Below are 22,828 nucleotides of genomic sequence, written 5' to 3' on the forward strand. Positions count from 1 at the left end.
GTCTAAGGTAAAATGTAAGGGAGGAAACTCTGTCTAAGGTAAAATGTAAGGGAAGAAACTCTGTCTAAGATAAAATGTTAAAAATTACTTGATAATAGAATCGATAACGGCTTATCCTGGTCGGCGCATATTTCCTCTGTTGTTTCCACATTGAACCAAGGTTTCGGATTACTCCAGCGTACTTGCCAAATTTTACCAATAATAGGCCGGTTGAAATATTACAATGCTTGTGGGTTTTTTTTTCATTTCATGTACTGTAATACATATTATTCTTTGACCTCTGAACAATGACAATGCATTTTTCCTTTTACATGTATTGGTTTGTGTAGCTGATTCATGAAAGACGGATTGTCCTTTATTTTACGACGAAATGTCATGCTTAGTTTGTCGAACACTCGACCAACACTTCAAACCGCTGGTGTAATCGCCCAAGCATTTAAGGTGTGAAGCCACGTCCGTTGCTACCACACATATTTTTGTATGCTACTTTTCAAATATACAAGGGTACTATCTCTTATGTATAAACATCACACTTATACACATCGGTTTAATGAAAAATAAACAAATAAATAAAAATAAAATTATATAATTGTAAATTGAAGATGAAAATTTATAACAAATAAGTAGAGTACATAGAGAAAACACTGGTATACTATTAACTAGGTGGAAAGCGCGTCATGTGTCTATATGAAATTCATCAATCAGCACGCGTGTTCTGTGTCTGAAGGCAGCGGAATAGTCATTTTATGATTCTCAATGTCCGATGTAACCTCTGCCTGCTTGTATATACAACACTGAATTCTCCTGGTGACGTAATTTCCAACTGTGCTGTTCCAAATGATGGTCCGCTTCACTGTCATTTCTGTTTATCAAAGTGGTCAGTATGTAGGTTTTACATTTCCGCACAGTTACTGTATCCCGATTATAAAAGATAGGATTACAACAGATGAAAATTGTAGGGAAAATCCATCTGCAGAATTTTGTGTCATATATCCGAATAATTCATTTCTCCATGTCTAGTAAAATCTCGCAGAATTCTGAAATTCAATAAAAGCATACATTTTACTATTTTTTTATTTTCAATCTATTCCATTTGAAAGACACGAGAAACGCTATCATTTTAACGAATCCTCAAGTTTTTCAATTTCAAATAATTTCATTGCAGATAACGTTTAACTTCCCATAACACCTGTTTCTAGTCTCCTTGAATTGTTTTCAAGAATCTCTGTGTTAATGTTTTTCATATATTCCCCCTAATCTTATTGAATTGATGTTTAAATTATGACTTCGTTGACACTGGTAATTTTTGTTGTTGTTTAAATTGACATAATGTGTATAAGACTAAAAGATTGGACATCAGACAGAGCCTATTTAAAACGTTAGACACATTCAGTGTACCTTCCCATCTGATCTACCATCATGAATTGGACATCAGACAGAGCCTATTTGAACAGTTAAGACACATTCTCCGTACCTTCCCAATTGATCTGCCCATCATGGTCCGTATCTGCTTCGTTAACCATATCGTCAGCTTCTTCGTCGTCAAGCTTTTCTCCGAGAGTTACCATGATATGCCGCAGGGCGGCAGCACTGATCGTCCCCGTACCTTCCTTGTCAATCATCATAAATGCACTCCGTAACACTGCTTCCTTGTCTTGTTCCCTACTCAGTCTCTTTCCACATACACTTAGAAATGACTTCATATCTAGTGTGCCTGTCACTTCACTAGCTACAACAGGAGGGGAAAAACACTTCAAACACCTGTACAGTCTGCACACCAAAAATAACATAACGATGTTCTACTAATATACAACAAGGGCAGTCTCCAAATCAAATAAAATCATAGAAGTCTCCAAACCAAATGAAATTATTGAAGGATCCAAACCAAATGAAATTATTGAAGGATCCAAACCAAATGAAATTATTGAAGGATCCAAACCAAATGAAATTATTGAAGGATCCAAACCAAATGAAATTATTGAAGGATCCAAACCAAACGAAATTATAGAAGTCTCCAAAGCATGCCTTATCGAGAAGTTTCCAAACCATTTATTAAAACATCCACCCCTTAGTTCGTCTGATCTGACCTACTGCTAAAGGACAACTGGAAAAGTCTTCAAGCAATGTTTTTGAAAACCATTTTATTTAACACAGAAACATTTATTTATGATTATATTGGCAGACTGCCAAGGTCCTTCAAATATTTTACTATGTAGTTACATAAATAATTGTCATCTATAATCACTGTTGATAAATACAATAGATACAAATACTATTTACAGACCTAGCCATCACTACACACACAACTACCAACACTCAATGTATAGAATGCTCACTGATGCTATTTTCTCTTTAACACAGGTATGGATTAACACACATATACACTGGCCTACAATTGTTCACACAACCACAGATTCACACACCGAAATATGCACTAATCACACGTTATATATTAATAAGGTGCATGTACTCCTTTAAGGGAAAGTACGTACAATCTGGGCCTGTATAATCATACTATAGTTTAACCATATGTGCAGCTGGTACCTGCATCTTACACACGCTCACAGGTCATGCACACATACAGATTCTCAAAGCACATATACAGCTGATTCAGTATATAAACATTATACAGTTATCTGTAGGTGCCACGAAGTTCATTTCTAATCTTTTTTGTTTTATTTATATAATGTATTGACACGTGCTTAAAGACAAATACTAACATCGCTAATGTTTTGGTATACTAACATCGCAAATCGTTATATATTTGTGGTGTACATTACAGACTGACTTAGCTATACCTTTAACTGCTGATTTTGGTGGTTTGGGTTCCTCCGATTCCCCTTCCGGTACTTCAGTAGGTTCTCCGTCCTCACCTTCCGCCCCAGCTGGCTTTGGGTCAGGTGGAGGCACGGCTATATAAAAATCGTCAAATTCATCATCATTATTACAACGGCCCGTCAACACATAAAAGGTCATTTGGGCCAAAATTCATCATTAAGTCTAGTTGTATATATTTTTAAGAAAGAAAAACGCACTTTTTAATATGTTTTTAATGTTCAAGTTATGACGTCACAATCGATTTCTTACTGACATGGCAATATTTCAGCGCATTATTTTTCCTCTCGGACTAAGACAACCTCAATAACATGCTTTAACAGTATAACAGTAGTGACATATACATGGCCGATAGATATACTTATATTACATGTCACAGAGACAGATGTCTACAAGGGGTGAAACAGCTAAAGGGGTAATTCTACAGACTATGTTACTGTGTAAAGGGGAATAACCAGTGTCAATATGATTTACTTTTCATCAGACCATGTAAAGGCCTGTGACTATGACCACAATACACGGACAGTTTACCAATAAATGACTGTATATAATTCTCTGTTATGTGTCGGGATTTAAGATAGGGATATTCCACCCGAGAGGTCACAAAATGCCGTAACATCCGAGGCTTTTACCACATTTTGTGACCTCTAGGTTGAAAAACCCACCCTTCAACCCGACATATGAAAGAGGATTTCTATCTCAAATTTTAGAAAAATAAGTTTCAGATGTCTACACTGATCTCCATAGGACATCATAAAACACGATAGTCATATTTTCTATTATCCAACTGACAAATCGACAAAGAAAAAGAATTCTCCGTTCCTGGATTTGGAAAACGAAGTTTGCCTTAAAAATTAAAACAGAATATAAACAGTCACTGTAAAGATCTATTTGAGGCGATGATGTCAATCGGTAAGGGACACGTCACATTTCCACGCGCGCGTATCTACGTGGATTGATGTGTGATAGAAGAACTGAACCTGGGTGCATTGACCTGGACAGACCAGTGTTACACAGGTAGAAATTAAATTAGTTAGTACTTAAACCAGTATTCTCTCATTTCTACCGGTGTAATACTGGTCTGTCCAGGACAATACACTCAGGTTCGCTGTGCTTGTATGACGTATCCACCCATGATATACAGACAAGCGCGTGCAGAAGTGTGACGCGTCGCTTACCTATTGACGTCATCGCCTCAAATAGTTATTTGCAGCGATTATTCATATTTTGTATTTAAACTCATATTAAAAATCAATATTCTAAACTCTCAGTTTTCATTTGTTGAATTTTTGTACTAGAAATAAGTCAACCATTTATACTGAACGTATGTGTACAGCAAGGGAAGGCAGAAATAAGACCAGATTGTTGGTACCTTATAAGAGGATCCGACTACACATTGGAGATGTGACAGCGAACTACAGAACAGGCACATTTGATAAATTTGTGGTGAATACCTACATAAATTCTTAAATGGTGTGCATTACAAAGCTAATATGAATATTGAATTCATAGTTTTCTTTCAAGATCTCAATTTAACCAGAAAATTCTAAGTATTTTCATACAAAGCTTTCAAATGATTTTAGCTTTAGCAAGAGATGGGATGAAGTTAGGTTGTTTAAAATACTTGGTAGATATAGATAGCCGAAGACCAATACAACAACGATAATTGATTGTAGTAGTATGGTCTCTCACGATTTGATATGGCGTTGATCTGTAGAATCATGTCCTCCAGTTCTGCCTCTGTGGGCTGCTCTCCGACAGCTCGTAACAACGTGCCCAGTTCCTTCAAAGGAATGGTTCCTTTGTCTTCAAGATCGAACATACTGAATGCTTCTTTGATTTCTGAAAAGAGAAAATGTAAAATATTGTACACTCACAGAAGAATGGTTGCTGTGTTCCTTAAAAACAAATACGTGTTAGGAAGACCCGCAATGACGTAATAATTCAATCACTATATTTTGTTGTACAAGTTATTGCGGAAATGTTATTTACAATCTGTCCGCGAAAATATATATATACATACCTTCTAGCTTTTCTTCATCAAGCAAGTCCGCCTGTAACATAAACAGGTAAAAATGGGAATAAATTTAAACACGTCATCTCTTGTTGTCTGTGCCAGCCAATCAAAACGTGTTGAAAGTTTAAACCTCGTGTGGTTAAACTGGTTTATTTTACAACAGTTGTGATGATTATTAAAAGCCTTGTGAGTTAAATAACATTCATTTATTGTAGTAGAAAAATTACGTTTGTTATTCCTGTAATAACACATTCCAGAAAACATCAGTTCGGTAGTCTTGTCCGGAATATAGTAGGTCAACATATAGTGATATTTTTTATGTGTTTACATTCTTCATGATTTCGATTTCTTTACCTGCATTCTGAATATTAAGAATTATGACCCCTTCAAACACTAATAGGTCCCAGGACGAGGGTACAACTGTGCTGTCAGTTTAATCTACGATACACTATATCTCTTTTCTTAATAAACATGTAAACTTGATTAGTTGTCCTGGCATGATTTCTTTTCGATACAACAGAGTCGAGAGTCCGATTACGAGATCGATTACAAAGTCAGCGCAGGATCGAAAACAAATTCAGCGCCGGATCGATTACAAAGTCAGCGCAGGTTCGGTAACAAATTCAGCGCCGGATCGATTACAAAGTCAGCGCAGGTTCGGTAACAAATTCAGCGCAGGATCGAAAACAAATTCAGCGCAGGATCGATAACAAAGTCAGCGCAGTATCGCTAGCAAATTCAGCGCAGGATCGAAAACAAATTCAGCGCCGGATCGATAACAAAGTCAGCGCAGTATCGATAGCAAATTCAGCGCAGGATCGATAACAAAGTCAGCGCAAGATCGGTAACAAATTCAGCGCAGGATCGAAAACAAATTCAGCGCCGGATCGATAACAAAGTCAGCGCAGTATCGATAGCAAATTCAGCGCAGGATCGAAAACAAATTCAGCGCCGGATCGATAACAAAGTCAGCGCAGTATCGATAGCAAATTCAGCGCAGGATCGAAAACAAATTCAGCGCCGGATCGATAACAAAGTCAGCGCAGTATCGATAGCAAATTCAGCGCAGGATCGAAAACAAATTCAGCGCAGGATCGATAACAAAGTCAGCGCAGTATCGATAGCAAATTCAGCGCAGGATCGAAAACAAATTCAGCGCCGGATCGATAACAAAGTCAGCGCAGTAACGATAGCAAATTCAGCGCAGGATCGAAAACAAATTCAGCGCCGGATCGATAACAAAGTCAGCGCAGGATCGATAGCAAATTCAGCGCAGGATCGAAAACAAATTCAGCGCCGGATCGATAACAAAATCAGCGCAAGATCGATAACAAAGTCAGCGCAAGATCGATAACAAAGTCAGCGCAAGATCGATAACAAAGTCAGCGCAAGATCGATAACAAAGTCAGCGCAAGATCGATAACAAAGTCAGCGCAAGATCGATAACAAAGTCAGCGCAAGATCGATAACAAAGTCAGCGCAAGATCGATAACAAAGTCAGCGCAGGATCGAAAACAAATTCAGCGCCGGATCGATAACAAATTCAGCGCCGGATCGATAACAAAGTCAGCGCAAGATCGATAACAAATTCAGCGCCGGATCGATAACAAATTCAGCGCAGTATCGATAGCAAAGTCAGCGCAAGATCGATAACAAATTCAGCGCCGGATCGATAACAAAATCAGCGCAAGATCGATAACAAAGTCAGCGCAAGATCGATAACAAAGTCAGCGCAAGATCGATAACAAAGTCAGCGCAAGATCGATAACAAAGTCAGCGCAAGATCGATAACAAAGTCAGCGCAAGATCGATAACAAAGTCAGCGCAAGATCGATTACAAAGTCAGCGCAAGATCGATAACAAAGTCAGCGCAAGATCGATAACAAAGTCAGCGCAAGATCGATAACAAAGTCAGCGCAAGATCGATAACAAAGTCAGCGCAAGATCGATAACAAAGTCAGCGCAGGATCGAAAACAAATTCAGCGCCGGATCGATAACAAATTCAGCGCAGTATCGATAACAAAGTCAGCGCAGGATCGATAGCAAATTCAGCGCAGGATCGAAAACAAATTCAGCGCAGGATCGAAAACAAATTCAGCGCCGGATCGATAACAAATTCAGCGCAGTATCGATAACAAAGTCAGCGCAAGATCGGTAACAAATCCAGTCATTAACGTCAATATAAAAATTGCCATAGTTAAATGCACATTAAGAATAGTTAAATGACATATATATGTAAAATAGTATAAATTGTATATGTTTAGTCTAGGTCTAATCAGGAAAAGGAGAAAGATCGGTTGACTATTTCCGAAAATCAATATTCTTCACTTCCTATTTAAAGCAATCAAGTAAAACGTTAAACTATCAGAAGTTTGACCCAGGTGATTAAAATCCCTCTGTTCTTCTTTAAGTAGACTTGCGTTGACATTTGTATCGGATCCGGTGACACACGGGACTGTAGAATTAAGAATTATGTAATCTTTTCGCTTTTCACGTCTAATACATGGTGACGATCAAATTACAACATACAGCTGTTTAATTGTACAAATACAATGTACATTTCGTACCATAGACAGGCTTGTAATGAAATAACCTTATACAATATACATATACGGTTCCTGCCAATTACGATATATATAATAACTCTATCTATAGAGAGTATATTGACGGACTTCTTAAAGGAACCCTACAATTACTATGTACATCGTTTACACGGTTCACTGAGTTCTATTATATATTGAAGACAAGATATGTTGTTTTCTTTCCGTTATAATCACGGATAGGCCATGTATCGAAGCATGTTAGCTAACGTTTACGTATAGTAAGACTGTTGTTGGATTTGATGAGTATACAAATAACACGAAACAGTCACCGTATATTAGGAACTTATGTATATAATTGTCACGGCAGAAACGCGATCCCATAAATCGTAAAACATACTCGTTCTGTCACGTACTAAGTATGCAATTATATAATCAGTTATTCAATCCAACAAAATCTTAAAATGAAGAGGAATGTGATGTCATTGCAAACCTTTTAACAATATAATTCAGTATTATACCAAATTGTCACATGCTAATATCTTAACAGTATCAGTAGTATCACTATAAAAACATAACATTTACCTACAGTATGACCCTAAAGGTCACTCCACTACCAAACGATGACTTTACCAAACACAACAGAAGTTTGCTTCGGTAGTATGGAACGTAATATTATTGACAAAATCTTACGTTTTTTCTCATGTGTTAATCTAAATTACTATCTGTGTCCTACTTGACTATCAAACAACTGTAGCACTTCAGGTGTTTTATTCGTTAATACCTACTAATATATCTATATATTTTAAAGACTGGTCGTCATTCATACTTACATAATACTAAGCTCGATTGATATCGTCCCTCCCTTCCCCCTTACCCCATTCCCCAACCCCACCGCACCCATTCCCCTCCCCACCCCTCCCCACCCCACCCCACCCCACCCCACCCCACCCATTCCCCTCATCCTTACCCCACTCCCCACCCCCACCTCGCCCATTCCCCTCCCCATCCCCACCCCAACCACAACCATTATATTGATATATTCCATTCTGTGCAGGAGTGTCTAAATGAAAAACCACGCAAGATGGCGTTGCACAGATAATTGGATTTGTAACGGCGTGATAATGTTTGTTTTATGACTAAGAAGTTTTTTAGTTTCCATAGTAACCTATGTGTTATACACACATGTTTCAAATAAACAATAAAATGACTTCTTAAGTAATGTAAACAAATCAGACTTACCATGTTGATATTTGTGTCACGTCTCGCTGTCTAAATCCGAAGGCAGTTCTTTAAATACACATGCATATCCTTATAACATATACATTTCACAGTCTGATCAGCGGCGATGCGTGGAGTGTATACGTACGATAGATACAAGACAATAGACACAGAAGATATTTTAAATAACCTTTGTTTGTCAGTTCTGTAGAAATACCTATCATTATAGACTGTAGCTAGTATGGAAGCCGGACGGTGAAATTCTTTGAACTCTGGTAACATAAATGGTACGGTTAATACCGTATACACTGACAAATTAAAGACACCAGTTTAATCCTAACTTGAATCAAACATCATACTATTAATTTATACCGAGCACTAACGATATGATAATACATAATATACTCAACAAAACATGATAAAACAGGTGTTAAATATAGAAAAAATCATACCCACCATTGGAATCAACACCAAGGATTCCGGGAGGACAAAAGGTATGACGTCAGCCATATCAACCGACTATTGACTTTTTCTTACAGTGAGAATTAACTAAATTGCACTGATACTACAGAAAAAATGGATATGATTGCATGAATTAAAAATAATACTGATATTTCTTTGTAAAGTGTAATGATATACAGGTATGTTGATATATAAAAGCAAGTATTGAAAGGCTTGCATCAGAGAAACTTGCCGATACAGATTTAGAATTTAGAGTGTTCAGTCATACAATTAATTAAACAGCACCGTACGGCTGTATAGTATTTCTACAGAAAACTCATCATGGTCTTAATTACTTAAACCTATAGGGCGACTGAGTAAAGGGTCAACAGCCAGACGGAAAGGTGAATACTTAAACCTATGGGGCGACTGAGTAAAGGGTCAACAGCCAGACGGGAAGGTGAATACTTAAACCTATGGGACGACTGAGTAAAGGGTCAACAGCCAGACGGGAAGGTGAATACTTAAACCTATGGGACGACTGAGTAAAGGGTCAACAGCCAGACGGGAAGGTGAATACTTAAACCGATGGGGCGACTAAGTAAAGGGTCTAAGCCAGGAGCGAAGGCCACGTGTCCAGATATTCAACAATTTTGTAATTTTAGATATTGAAAAAATTCATAAAGAGGTTAAATTTTTCAAATGTAGGTCAAAGGTCACGGTAAAGGTCACATGAGGAAAAATTTTGGTTTAAACAATATTTTATTTTCAGATTTTCATTTACAACATACACATACACAAATTATAAAATTGAAAATGGATCTGGCAACAAGATTATAAATCTTATATTAAGCCATCTCCGTGAACAATTTTGGTACCGTCGAAAAGGTCTTAACACAAGGAACAAACACTCCAGATAGGATTCCTATACCTCTTATGATGCAAAAGTTATGGCCCATGTTTACATTTTTGAATTGTACTTCAAATGTCACTGTCAAGGTCATATGGTAAAATTTTTGGTAACTTTGGAAAGGTCTTGTCACAAGGAACACACATGACAAATTTGAACGTCCTACTTCTTATAGTGAAATATTTATGGGCAGAGTTGACAACAGACAAAGAAAGCGACAGCACAAGGACAATTTTCTTTCGATCCGGAGGCATAAAAAGTCTATGAACACCTCAAACTTACATGGAGCTTGGCATACACATTTTCTGACCTTAGCTACCATGTAACTTCGAACTAGTGTGTTTTAGATACCATAGTATTATAGGATTTGGCATCCTTGGGTTCCGTACGCTGCGATAACAGTGAACGCCACGCGCCTGGCGTTCAGAGTTAGTAGACAGTATTGTTATCTTTAGTAGTGTACAATCATACCCATCAATTATTGAAACCAACAGGTACTCACACTGAATACCTATAAAAATCCCAAGTAAAATGAAAAGATATTTTATATACGATAACCATTCATCAAAACAGGTTTCATTGAAAATCACTACAAATACTCGATAGGAGGTGACTTTGTTCCTCGTCTGTCATACCATTGAACTGCTCTCTTAACAAAGCACTGCGTTGGGCGTATAGCACAGACGTTCATAACTAATTACAAGGTTGGGCAATTAAAATCCGTAGCCGACAGTGACCAAACATTCCCTGCTAGATTGGTTTTATATTACTTGAATAATAAATATCACAGCCATAAAATATCCATAGGGAAACACGACGTCAGGAAAGGGCGAGGATATGAACCGTACTTATATCGGGGTCTGTGCTGACCAAATATAGAGTCATGGAAAGGTCTAGAAGTGTACACTATACAGCGTAGCAGAAAGTAAAGATTTCTGCGGCATATTATTTAACATAGTGTATGACTCTGTTGAGGCGTAAGTCTGCAGTTTTGGTGACGTTCAACGCACCAAAAAATTCGTGCGCACACCGTGTATACATCGACCGCACACACGCACTATACAATTATCTAGCGCACAACTGTGTGATAGGACCGCACATTTTTAATAGCATTTTTTTTTTATCATTTCACAGGTGTATATTTGTTAAGACAAGTCGGATTGATATATTTTAATGTTGATTTATCTTCTAACGCTCTTGTATTTTCTTTGGAAACAATTTATTTTAGGCTCCGAAATATAACATTGTACCTATATCGTGATATGGTGTTGTAGTTTAAGGACTAGCAGTACATATACCATAATAAAACGTATTGACAATTAGTAAACTTTCTAGAAAATAAAAACTTCCAAATCAAAGTAGATAGAATGTTTGGCGAACAATAATTTTACCAGTAAATAGAAGACGATTTGATAAAATAACAATAGCAAGACATGTATGTCAAAATATTAATGGAGAGATGTGTGAAACAGATCGTACAATTATTACATAAATATTCATCATTGAGTGATTACTGCAGCGTTAATTAAAATGCATATTCATCATTGTTGAAAAAATTTCAACTATCATTCGGATATTTTATGGAGACCATCCGCCGTACATGTAAACATTAGATTATTCTAATTTCAATAGAAATTAATTATGAAATAATCTGTTTGGAGAATGACTAATTAAAATACAACTTACAGATATTTTGTCCTCCGAGGACTCGTCAGTAACCTCTAGGACTCGTCAGTAACCTCTAGGAATCGTCAGTAACCTCTAGGACGAGTCAGTAACCTCTAGAACTCGTCAGTAACCTCTAGGACTCGTCAGTAACCTCTAGGACTCGTCAGTAACCTCTAGAACTCGTCAGTAACCTCTAGGACTCGTCAGTAACCTCTAGGACTCGTCAGTAACCTCTAGAACTCGTCAGTAACCTCTAGGACGAGTCAGTAACCTCTAGGACGAGTCAGTAACCTCTAGGACTCGTCAGTAACCTCTAGGACGAGTCAGTAACCTCTAGGACTCGTCAGTAACCTCTAGGACGAGTCAGTAACCTCTAGGACTCGTCAGTAACCTCTAGGACGAGTTAAGAATATAACCTTACTCAGCTGAGTGGTAGCAAACACACCACGATATAGTTCATGAGCGGGAAATTAATTAAGCCTTCCACCTTTTTTATCCTGTCCTTTGAGGTGAGTATAAATGACAGACTTTCAAGCAAATACCGTATTGCTCGATGGCATGTTTCCATGTAAAATTCTTTTACCAGTTACAAACATACATGTTACAAGACAGCCAACGACATTCCATATTACTGTCGGTGTCTTGTCCAGATTAATACCCCGTTATCGGGAATATGTTGATATGTTTCTAAGTTAGAAAGTTCTTTAACAGACAAAAGAGTCATGTTATCAGTACACTGGTGAAAAAAACATTCAGAGAATCCTGTAGGCCAATCTAAACGATTTCTTTTGTTGACAAACAAGTGGAGCGTTGACAACTTAACACTGAAGAATAAAGTTTCTTGACGTCACATAGTACTACATATCCACGTTGAGAGGATGAAGATGACCGCGGACATTTGTACATATTCTTAAATGACCCTAAACGTCCAAAAGTCATTTAGTGTTGTAAGTGACCAGCAGTGGAAACCAACAAACGTTTCCGAAAAAAATACTGTATACTCAACTCGGAATCAAATCTACTAAATAACATGATTCGTATATTTATTTAATATTCTGATAAGAAAATAACGACACATACCATTTTTAAAACATTTTACTATCATATCACTGACACATAAATATTTTATTGATTTCTGTCAGCATTCCCAGGTAGTGTTTCTAAGCAAGTCCTTCGTAATAGTAAAACAGATCTAGCTTCCGGGCACAAATCTGTTGGTACCAACCTCCTGTAGGATGTCGAGTGTATGTGACATATAGTAAAATGTAGCTCCGTCCTGGGTGAACACTGTGTTGTATGTACATATCTAGATGACTGAATGTTCAAACACAATTGTCATATTGTCCTTTGCGTGTAGATGTATTGTAAAAATTGTGTTTGTCTTACCATCAATTCTGTTTTAACATCGTGTTCACAAAGACTGGAAATAAAAAAATAAAGAGGACTTAAGCTTTGTATGCCAATTACCTTATATTAATTAATTTGAATTATGTTTTTTAAAAAATACGTTAAAATTAATTTGGTCTCATCTTAAAGTGAATTCTATAGATAGACGTATGATAATTAATATCGATGATTAAAGTTAAAGTTAATTAATAGAAAAAAATGTACAAATACCTTCATAATCGATCTGATTGTCTCCATTTGTATCTGCCTCCTTTATCATTTCATCCACCTCCTCTTCTGTTAGCTTTTCCCCTAAACTGATCATAACGTGTCTCAATTCCGTAGCGCTGATAAAACCATTCCCGTCCTTGTCGAACACTTTGAAGGCCTCTCGAAGTTCTTCGTCGTCAGTGGAATCACGCAGTTGTCTCACCATCATTGATAAAAATTCTGGGAAATCTATTGTACCGTTACCTGAAACAGTTTAGGAAATGAGATCATGCTGACATTTTTGTTTAATAAAAAAAAAACAACAAAAAAACATTCTAGCGTCAGGTTATAGCTTCCCCAAATTTGGTACCTCAACTTTCTCATGATATCAGTTTTGAGAATGATAAACTGTTTTATGTTGTTACTCAAACTTAACGGAATCCTGTTACTTAAGCTATATAAAACCATTATTGTTATCCTATATCTTTCCTGTACTTTGTAAACAGATTTTATATCAATCTTAAAGTGTTAGATTTATCCACCTAAGACATCAGAATACAAGATATTATAAAACAATTTTCTGGAGAGGTGAATTCTTATCGACGTTAAGTTTCAAGTTTCGCCATTTCTTGAACAAATATATTAATATTTGCCAAGGCAACAATAAAGACTTGAATTCGATTTCAGTGCATTGTAGTCGATTTGAGACTTTGGAGGATCACGTGACCGGGGTTTGTACTGTGTTGTTGTTAAAAAATAGAAAATGTTTTCCGAAACAGCTTGAATATGAATACACAACGTCTTCATTTCATTTTATCAAAACAAGACCAAACAAAACAAAACAGTGTATGTTAAAAGTCTGCGGAGTTGTGATTTTACCTGTTTCTGAGGGTAAATGATACGGTAACTAACCTTCAGTATCGACCTCGTTAATCATGTCTCTGAGCTCTGATTCGGTCGGATGTTGACCTAACGACCTCATCACTGTTCCTAGTTCCTTAGCAGTTATGGTACCGTCGCCATCTTTGTCGAACAGGCTGAATGCCTCTTTGAATTCTTCCCGAAACAAACGACAGATATATATATATATAGATACAATCGTATAGTTCATGACTATCATTATGAAATAACATATTGTAATACTCTGCAGAAAGTACTTAACATAGCTATTTTTCTATTATTAAAAGAAACATCAGACAGGATTTTTCACATAAGTTTACAAATACGTACATACATCTTTCTACAGACAGACAAAGACTATATAGAATAACGAGAGATAAAATACAGATAAATAATTAGGTTTATTTAAAATAACTATAGATATACCACAGATAAATAATTAGGTTTATTTAAAATAACTATAGATAAATAATTAAATTTATTTACAATAACTATAGATATTCCACAGATAAATATTTAGATTTATTTACAATAACTATAGATATACCACAGATAAATATTTAGATTTATTTACAATAACTATAGATATACCACAGATAAATAATTAAATTTATTTACAATCATATAGATATTCCACAGATAAATATTTAGATTTATTTACAATAACTATAGATATACCACAGATAAATATTTAGATTTATTTACAATAACTATAGATATACCACAGATAAATATTTAGATTTATTTACAATAACTATAGATATACCACAGATAAATAATTAGGTTTATTTACAATCAATATATATTAGAAGTACATTTTATCTAAATAGTCTACATACTATCACCTCCATAAAATTGATGTTAAAAGACAGACCTAGAGATTCAATATCTCATCGCTGATCATTAAAAATCCTACTGTATTTTGTAGAACTGTGAGTTCAATATCTTCGACTTACTTATGTGCCGATAACCTGTCTGTATTCCTACATAGATAGTGAGTCATGACATCACACATGTCAAGTGTATCTCCAATCAGATTATCTAGATTTACGGATGATATATAATGAATATAAAAGTCAGAATATTTCAAGATTTATTTCATATTTTTTTGTCCAAATAACGTTTCATTTACCAGCTTTCAGTATAAGATACTGACCCCTATCATCAATAAACACACCAGTATAAGATACTGACCCCTATCATCAATAAACACACCAGTATAAGATACTGACCCCTATCATCAATAAACACACCAGTATAAGATACTGACCCCTATCATCAATAAATACACCAGTATAGGTATAAGATACTGACCCCTATCATCAATAAATACACCAGTATAAGATACTGACCCCTATCATCAATAAACACACCAGTATAAGATACTGACCCCTATCATCAATAAATACACCAGTATAAGATTCTGACCCCTCTCATCAATAAAGACACCAGTATAAGATACTGACCCCTATCATCAATAAATACACCAGTATAAGATACTGACCCCTATCATCAATAAAGACACCAGTATAGGTATAAGATACTGACCCCTATCATCAATAAACACACTAGTATAGGTATAAGATACTGACCCCTATCATCAATAAACACACCAGTATAAGATACTGACCCCTATCATCAATAAACACACCAGTATAAGATACACCAGTATAAGATACTGACCCCTATCATCAATAAAGACACCAGTATAGGATACTGACCCCTATCATCAATAAAGATACCAGTATAAAATACTGACCCCTATCATCAATAAACACACCAGTATGAGATACTGACCCCTATCATCAATAAACACACCAGTATAAGATACTGACCCCTATCATCAATAACCACACCATACTGACCCCTATCATCAATAAAGACACCAGTATAGTATAAGATACTGACCCCTATCATCAATAAACACACCAGTATAAGATACTGACCCCTATCATCAATAAACACACCAGTATAAGATACTGACCCCTATCATCAATAAACACACCAGTATAAGATACTGACCCCTATCATCAATAAACACACCAGTATAAGATACTGACCCCTATCATCAATAAAGACACCAGTATAAGATACTGACCCCTATCATCAATAAACACACCAGTATAAGATACTGACCCCTATCATCAATAAACACACCAGTATAAGATACTGACCCCTATCATCAATAACCACACCAGTATAAGATACTGACCCCTATCATCAATAAACACACCAGTATAAGATACTGACCCCTATCATCAATAAACACACCAGTATAAAATACTGACCCCTATCATCAATAAAGATATCATCAATAAACACACCAGTATAAGATACTGACCCCTATCATCAATAAAGACACCAGTATAGGTATAAGATACTGACCCCTATCATCAATAAACACACCAGTATAAGATACTGACCCCTATCATCAATAAACACACCAGTATAAGATACTGACCCCTATCATCAATAACCACACCAGTATAGGTATAAGATACTGACCCCTATCATCAATAAATACACCAGTATAGGTATAAGATACTGACCCCTATCATCAATAAATACACCAGTATAAGATACTGACCCCTATCATCAATAAAGACACCAGTATAGGTATAAGATACTGACCCCTATCATCAATAAACACACCAGTATAAGATACTGACCAGTATCATCAATAAAGACACCAGTATAGGTATAAGATACTGACCCCTATCATCAATAAATACACCAGTATAAGATACTGAGACCCTATATCATCATCAATAAAGACACCAGATACTGACCCCTATAGTATAAGATACTGACCCCTATCATCAATAAATACACCAGTATAAGATACTGACCCCTATCATCAATAAAGACACCAGTATAAGATACTGACCCCTATCATCAATAAAGACAGAAGTATGAGATACTGACCCCTATCATCAATAAATACACCAGTATAGGTATAAGATACTGACCCCTATCATCAATAAATACACCAGTATAAGATACTGACCCCTATCATCAATAAAGACACCAGTATAAGATACTGACCCCTATCATCAATAAATACACCAGTATAAGATACTGACCCCTCTCATCAATAAATACACCAGTATAAGATACTGACCCGTATCATCAATAAATACACCAGTATATGTATAAGATACTGACCCCTATCATCAATAAAGAGACACCAGTATAGGTATAAGATACTGACCCCTATCATCAATAAACACACCAGTATAAGATACTGACCCCTATCATCAATAAACACACCAGTATAAGATACTGACCCCTATCATCAATAAACACACCAGTATAAGATACTGACCCCTATCATCAATAAATACACCAGTATAAGATACTGACCCCTATCATCAATAAACACACCAGTATAAGATACTGACCCCTATCATCAATAAATACACCAGTATAAGATACTGACCCCTATCATCAATAAAGACACCAGTATAGTTATAAGATACTGACCCCTATCATCACTAAACACACCAGTATAGTTATAAGATACTGACCCCTATCATCAATAAATACACCAGTATAAGATACTGACCCCTATCATCAATAAATACACCAGTATAAGATACTGACCCCTATCATCAATAAACACACCAGTATAAGATACTGACCACTATCATCAATAAAGACACAAGTATAGGTATAAGATACTGACCCCTATCATCAATAAAGACACCAGTATAGGTATAAGATACTGACCCCTATCATCAATAAACACACCAGTATAAGATACTGACCCGTATCATCAATAAATACACCAGTATATGATACTGACCCGTATCATCAATAAAGACACCAGTATAGGTATAAGATACTGACCCCTATCATCAATAAATACACCAGTATAAGATACTGACCCCTATCATCAATAAAGACACCAGTATAAGATACTGACCCCTATCATCAATAAATACACCAGTATAAGATACTGACCCCTATCATCAATAAATACACCAGTATAAGATACTGACCCCTATCATCAATAAATACACCAGTATAAGATACTGACCCCTATCATCAATAAATACACCAGTATAAGATACTGACCCCTATCATCAATAAAGACACCAGTATAGATATAAGATACTGACCCCTATCATCAATAAATACACCAGTATAAGATACTGACCCCTATCATCAATAAACACACCAGTATAAGATACTGACCCCTATCATCAATAAAGACACCAGTATAAGATACTGACCCCTATCATCAATAAAGACACCAGTATAGGTATAAGATACTGACCCCTATCATCAATAAAGACACCAATATAAGATACTGACCCCTATCATCAAATACACCAGTATAAGATACTGACCCCTATCATCAATCATCAATAAAGACCCCTATCACAAATAAACACCAGTATAGGTATAAGACCCTTATCATACTGACCCCTATCATCAATAAAGACACCAGTATAGGTATAAGATACTGACCCCTATCATCAATAAACACACCAGTATAAGATACTGACCCCTATCATCAATAAACACACCAGTATACTGACCCCTATCATCAATATGACCCCTATCATCACACCAGTATAAGATACTGACCCCTATCATCAATAAAGACACCAGTATAAGATACTGACCCCTATCATCAATAAATACACCAGTATAAGATACTGACCCCTATCATCAATAAACACACCAGTATAAGATACTGACCCCTATCATCAATAAACACACCAGTATAAGATACTGACCCCTATCACGATAATCAATAAACACACCAGTATAAGATACTGACCCCTATCATCAATAAACACACCAGTATAAGATACTGACCCCTATCATCAATAAACACACCAGTATAAGATACTGACCCCTATCACCAATAAACACACCAGTATGAGATACTGACCCCTATCATCAATAAAGACTTAATCAATGGCTTCATTTTCAATGTTTAAGTTAATGTTTCTACTTGTCTGTTATTTTCCTACCTACCTGCAATCTGTTCTTCTGAAAGTTGTTCTACTGACTGCAAAATAAACCCAAGCATTGTTAATAAAGATTTCATGACATCAAGAGTTGGAGGAAACTTACTTATGTATACAATTTTCAACATATCAATAATTTATAGTATACAAAAAATACAAATCTTAATATGATATTAAATGTATCCTGAACTTTTATAGGACAAACTATCACAATTTTGCGTTATATTCATGTAGAAAGTATTGTTAGTTTTAAAGTTTTTGAACACAAGGGAATTATCATCTTGACGCGATGACAAAGATAATGTTGCGTCGATATTAAATCAAATTCGTTCTATCAGAACCAATCTTATAAAGCACCGCCAAAAATGCATGTCCATTGTGATGTCATATTAAATGCGTAATTTTATTATATAACATGCTGAAACGATGTTCTTTGCTCATTAAGAATGCCACTATATGTGGTGTGGTAGTAGCAAATGTTTGTCAATGGTGATTCATATAAGTGAAAGAATATTCTTGTTTATGTAACAAGCAATGATAGAATTAGAGGTTAACATAAATATATGTGTGTTTTAAGCTCATTAACAGTGACACTGTAACTTACTATGAAGGGGAACAATGGCAATAAAACATTAAAAGCAATCCTTGAAAATATCCATGGACAATCCCTAGGGATTTGATTTGATTTATAATTTCACTTTATAGAGAAAGTCCGGATGGTATAACGGCGGTCGGTATGTGTGTGAATACATATGATAAATGGCGCGTGGATATTCCGCGTGTTAGTATCAAGTCTTCAAGCGTTTCTTTACATATCTATCCTACTACACGCCTTTTTTTCTTATGACAACTTTGGTGATATAGGAATAAAAAGAAATAAAAATACATTGATCGGTAATATGTAACTTAAAAACTTACCATGATGAATTTGTGTTCTTGTCTTCTTTATATAAACTGTCTGAATTTATTTATAGCCATCGACTTAAGTCGTGAGTTTGTTGTTTAAATGATTGTAAATAAATCGTTCGTAACTTTGAACTGAACAGACAAAGGTTTCAGATTGATATCACTCCACATCGTTCTAATTGATGAGTTGTGTAAAGACAATTGTTGGCGGACAATGGTAACCACCGTCTGGTGTCCTTTTAAAGAATAGACTGAACATGCGTAGAGTACGTGTGAATGACTTTATTGTGTCACATGTATCCGCATTGCGGTACCTGTATACAATGGACCCAGTGTTATGCCTTTAAGGTTGGTTTACACATGGAAACTGGTGCAAGGGAGATAACCAATACGTTTGTACTGACTTGTTTTAACTGAGAAGTTATTACGGTGCATGTAGTTACGGGGAAATATTTTCTTGATATATTTTGTTCAGATAATAACAAATATTGAGACAGAACAAATCTATGGTTGAAACTTGTTATCTCGAACTTCTATAATTCGAAGACCCTGTATAACTCGAAGTGATTCGTCGGTCTCTATCAAACTTTACCCTAAATATTCGATCTTACTTAAATCAAATCCTTCGGAATAGCTTTATTTTTTCCTGACTTCGAGATAACAAGGTTGAACTGTATTTGTGAATAGTATACTACAAGTTGGAAAGGTAACTGGGACAAACAGTACAATATCAGTCAGGTAATATATCAATACACCTTGTATATACTTTCTTATTTAACGAACATGTTGAAAGAATGAATGCTTTCAATCTCGGTTCATTATCGAAATAAGGGAGATAACTTGTGCGATGTGTGTTAATTAGAAGATGCTTTTACCTCAACTGTATCTGAGCTTTTACATAAAACGACAAACTTGATTTATTACATATTACCAGAAACAATGAGATGGTCTGTGAATACAAGAAACAATGAGATGGTCTGTGAATACAAGAAACAATGGGATGGTTTGTGAATACCAGAAACTATGAGATGGTCTGTGAATACCAGAAACAATGAGATGGTCAGTGAATACAAGAAACAATGAGATGGTCAGTGAATACAAGAAACAATGGGATGGTTTGTGAATACAAGAAACAATGGGATGGTTTGTGAATACAAGAAACAATGGGATGGTTTGTGAATACAAGAAACAATGGGATGGTCTGTGAATACAAGAAACAATGGGATGGTTTGTGAATACCAGAAACTATGAGATGGTCTGTGAATACCAGAAACAATGAGGTGGTCTGTGAATACAAGAAACAATGAGATGGTCAGTGAATACAAGAAACAATGGGATGGTTTGTGAATACCAGAAACTATGAGATGGTCTGTGAATACCAGAAACAATGAGATGGTCAGTGAATACAAGAAACAATGGGATGGTCTGTGAATACCAGAAACAATGAGGTGGTCTGTGAATACAAGAAACAATGAGATGGTCAGTGAATACAAGAAACAATGGGATGGTTTGTGAATACCAGAAACTATGAGATGGTCTGTGAATACCAGAAACAATGAGGTGGTCTGTGAATACCAGAAACTATGAGATGGTCTGTGAATACAAGAAACAATGGGATGGTTTGTGAATACCAGAAACAATGAGATGGTCTTTGAATACCAGAAACAATGAGATGGTCTGTGAATACCAGACACAATGAGGTGGTCTGTGAATACAAGAAACAATGGGATGGTTTGTGAATACCAGAAACAATGAGATTGATCCTAACAAACAAATGTTCGTTGGATGCGTATTACTGGAATAGATATATGATCAATGAAGTAATAGCAACAGTAAGGACAAATCAATTGCTAAATTTTCGTGGTAACTTGCCCCTTTATCAAGACACAATACACTATTATCTGTGTATGGTGTTTAGATGTGTTGCTCTGCGGGTCTAATGCTAATGTTGTTGTTCTGGTTATGTGAAAGCTTTTGTTTATTGTCATTGTTGTAAATATCTGTTTATTATTCTGAATAACTTTACAGAGCTAATGTTTACTGTTTTTGATATACGCCTTACAAATAAACATTCTTGAATCTCGTATTTTATAATCTTGTTATGAACAAGAAACTTCGACAAAGTGTTGATCGACCTGTGTCGGCTGAAATGCTTTGCGTGGTACTTGAAATAAGGCTTTGGTTGTCAAAACAATGTTTTTGGGAATTTAGAGTTGATTGAGAGAAGGATAATTGAAAGTAGATTTTCATCACGCGTATCACAGTGTCGTGAAAAGCTGTCCATGATATTTAATTCTTGGTAAAATTCGAGATAAGTGACTTACGTATAATGTGTAAAGGTAGTGTAGTTTAACTTCCATTTCTCATTTCCGTTTTCTCATTTAAGTACATGTCATGTTACATAGAAAAAAAACATATACAAGCAATGTGTGTTGTTCAATCTTATATTTTTCAAAAATTTAAATAATACATGATGAAATGTAAATGGTTACATTTTGATAAACTCGTTGATAAATTCACCCTCGTTTCAAAACAGAGAAAAAAGAGTCCAGGTAAGTAAGCTTCTACAGAAACACCAAAAGTCTAGAAGATGTTGGCACCAAAACTGACAAAGAGAATACCGCCATGTTGACAAAAACTCAAACCGATGGAATGAGAAGAAATATTAAACAAAAAAAGATTGACATTTTTCCTGAAAACAATATTTAAGTTTTTGTCGTCGTCATGAAAGCGAGTGGTTCTGCTTACTTTATCGTCAGTACATATTATCTGATCATTTCACGCACATGTTTTATAAATGACGGACAGTAG

General features: G+C 35.8%; 2 protein-coding genes across 2 annotated transcripts; both read right to left on the minus strand.

The window, feature by feature from the left end:
• Positions 1–714: 714 nt before the first annotated feature.
• On the minus strand, positions 715–5,212 carry LOC132563344 (calmodulin-alpha-like). The gene is made up of 6 exons (XM_060228107.1): positions 5,207–5,212; positions 4,859–4,889; positions 4,528–4,677; positions 2,799–2,912; positions 1,475–1,729; positions 715–1,037 (listed from the first exon to the last, which is right to left on the minus strand). The coding sequence occupies exons 1-6, from the start codon at positions 5,210–5,212 to the stop codon at positions 1,003–1,005; spliced, it is 591 nt and encodes a 196-aa protein (XP_060084090.1). The 3' UTR covers positions 715–1,002.
• A 7,563-nt stretch (positions 5,213–12,775) lies between these two features.
• On the minus strand, positions 12,776–20,231 carry LOC132563341 (calmodulin-A-like). Its single transcript, XM_060228103.1, has 5 exons — positions 20,030–20,231; positions 19,119–19,152; positions 14,142–14,285; positions 13,251–13,493; positions 12,776–13,053 (listed from the first exon to the last, which is right to left on the minus strand). The coding sequence occupies exons 1-5, from the start codon at positions 20,030–20,032 to the stop codon at positions 13,022–13,024; spliced, it is 456 nt and encodes a 151-aa protein (XP_060084086.1). The 5' UTR covers positions 20,033–20,231; the 3' UTR covers positions 12,776–13,021.
• Between the last annotated feature and the right edge of the window lie 2,597 nt (positions 20,232–22,828).

This window comes from Ylistrum balloti, unplaced genomic scaffold (assembly GCF_031769215.1).
Source record: "Ylistrum balloti isolate Yb309-2 unplaced genomic scaffold, AGI_CSIRO_Ybal_v1 Utg371684, whole genome shotgun sequence".
NCBI classification, from domain to species: domain Eukaryota; kingdom Metazoa; phylum Mollusca; class Bivalvia; order Pectinida; family Pectinidae; genus Ylistrum; species Ylistrum balloti.

Excerpts from the sequence above, each read along its gene's own strand:
- LOC132563344 (XM_060228107.1), bottom strand. Across the intron at positions 4,678-4,858 it reads TGATGAAGAAAAGCTAGAAG|AAATCAAAGAAGCATTCAGT; the intron begins GTATGTATATAT and ends TTCTCTTTTCAG. Across the intron at positions 1,730-2,798 it reads ACCAAAATCAGCAGTTAAAG|CTAGTGAAGTGACAGGCACA; the intron begins GTATAGCTAAGT and ends CTCCTGTTGTAG.
- LOC132563341 (XM_060228103.1), bottom strand. Across the intron at positions 14,286-19,118 it reads TTCAGAAGAACAGATTGCAG|AATTCAAAGAGGCATTCAGC; the intron begins GTAGGTAGGAAA and ends TGTTTCGGGAAG. Across the intron at positions 13,494-14,141 it reads TAACGAGGTCGATACTGAAG|GTAACGGTACAATAGATTTC; the intron begins GTTAGTTACCGT and ends AAACTGTTTCAG.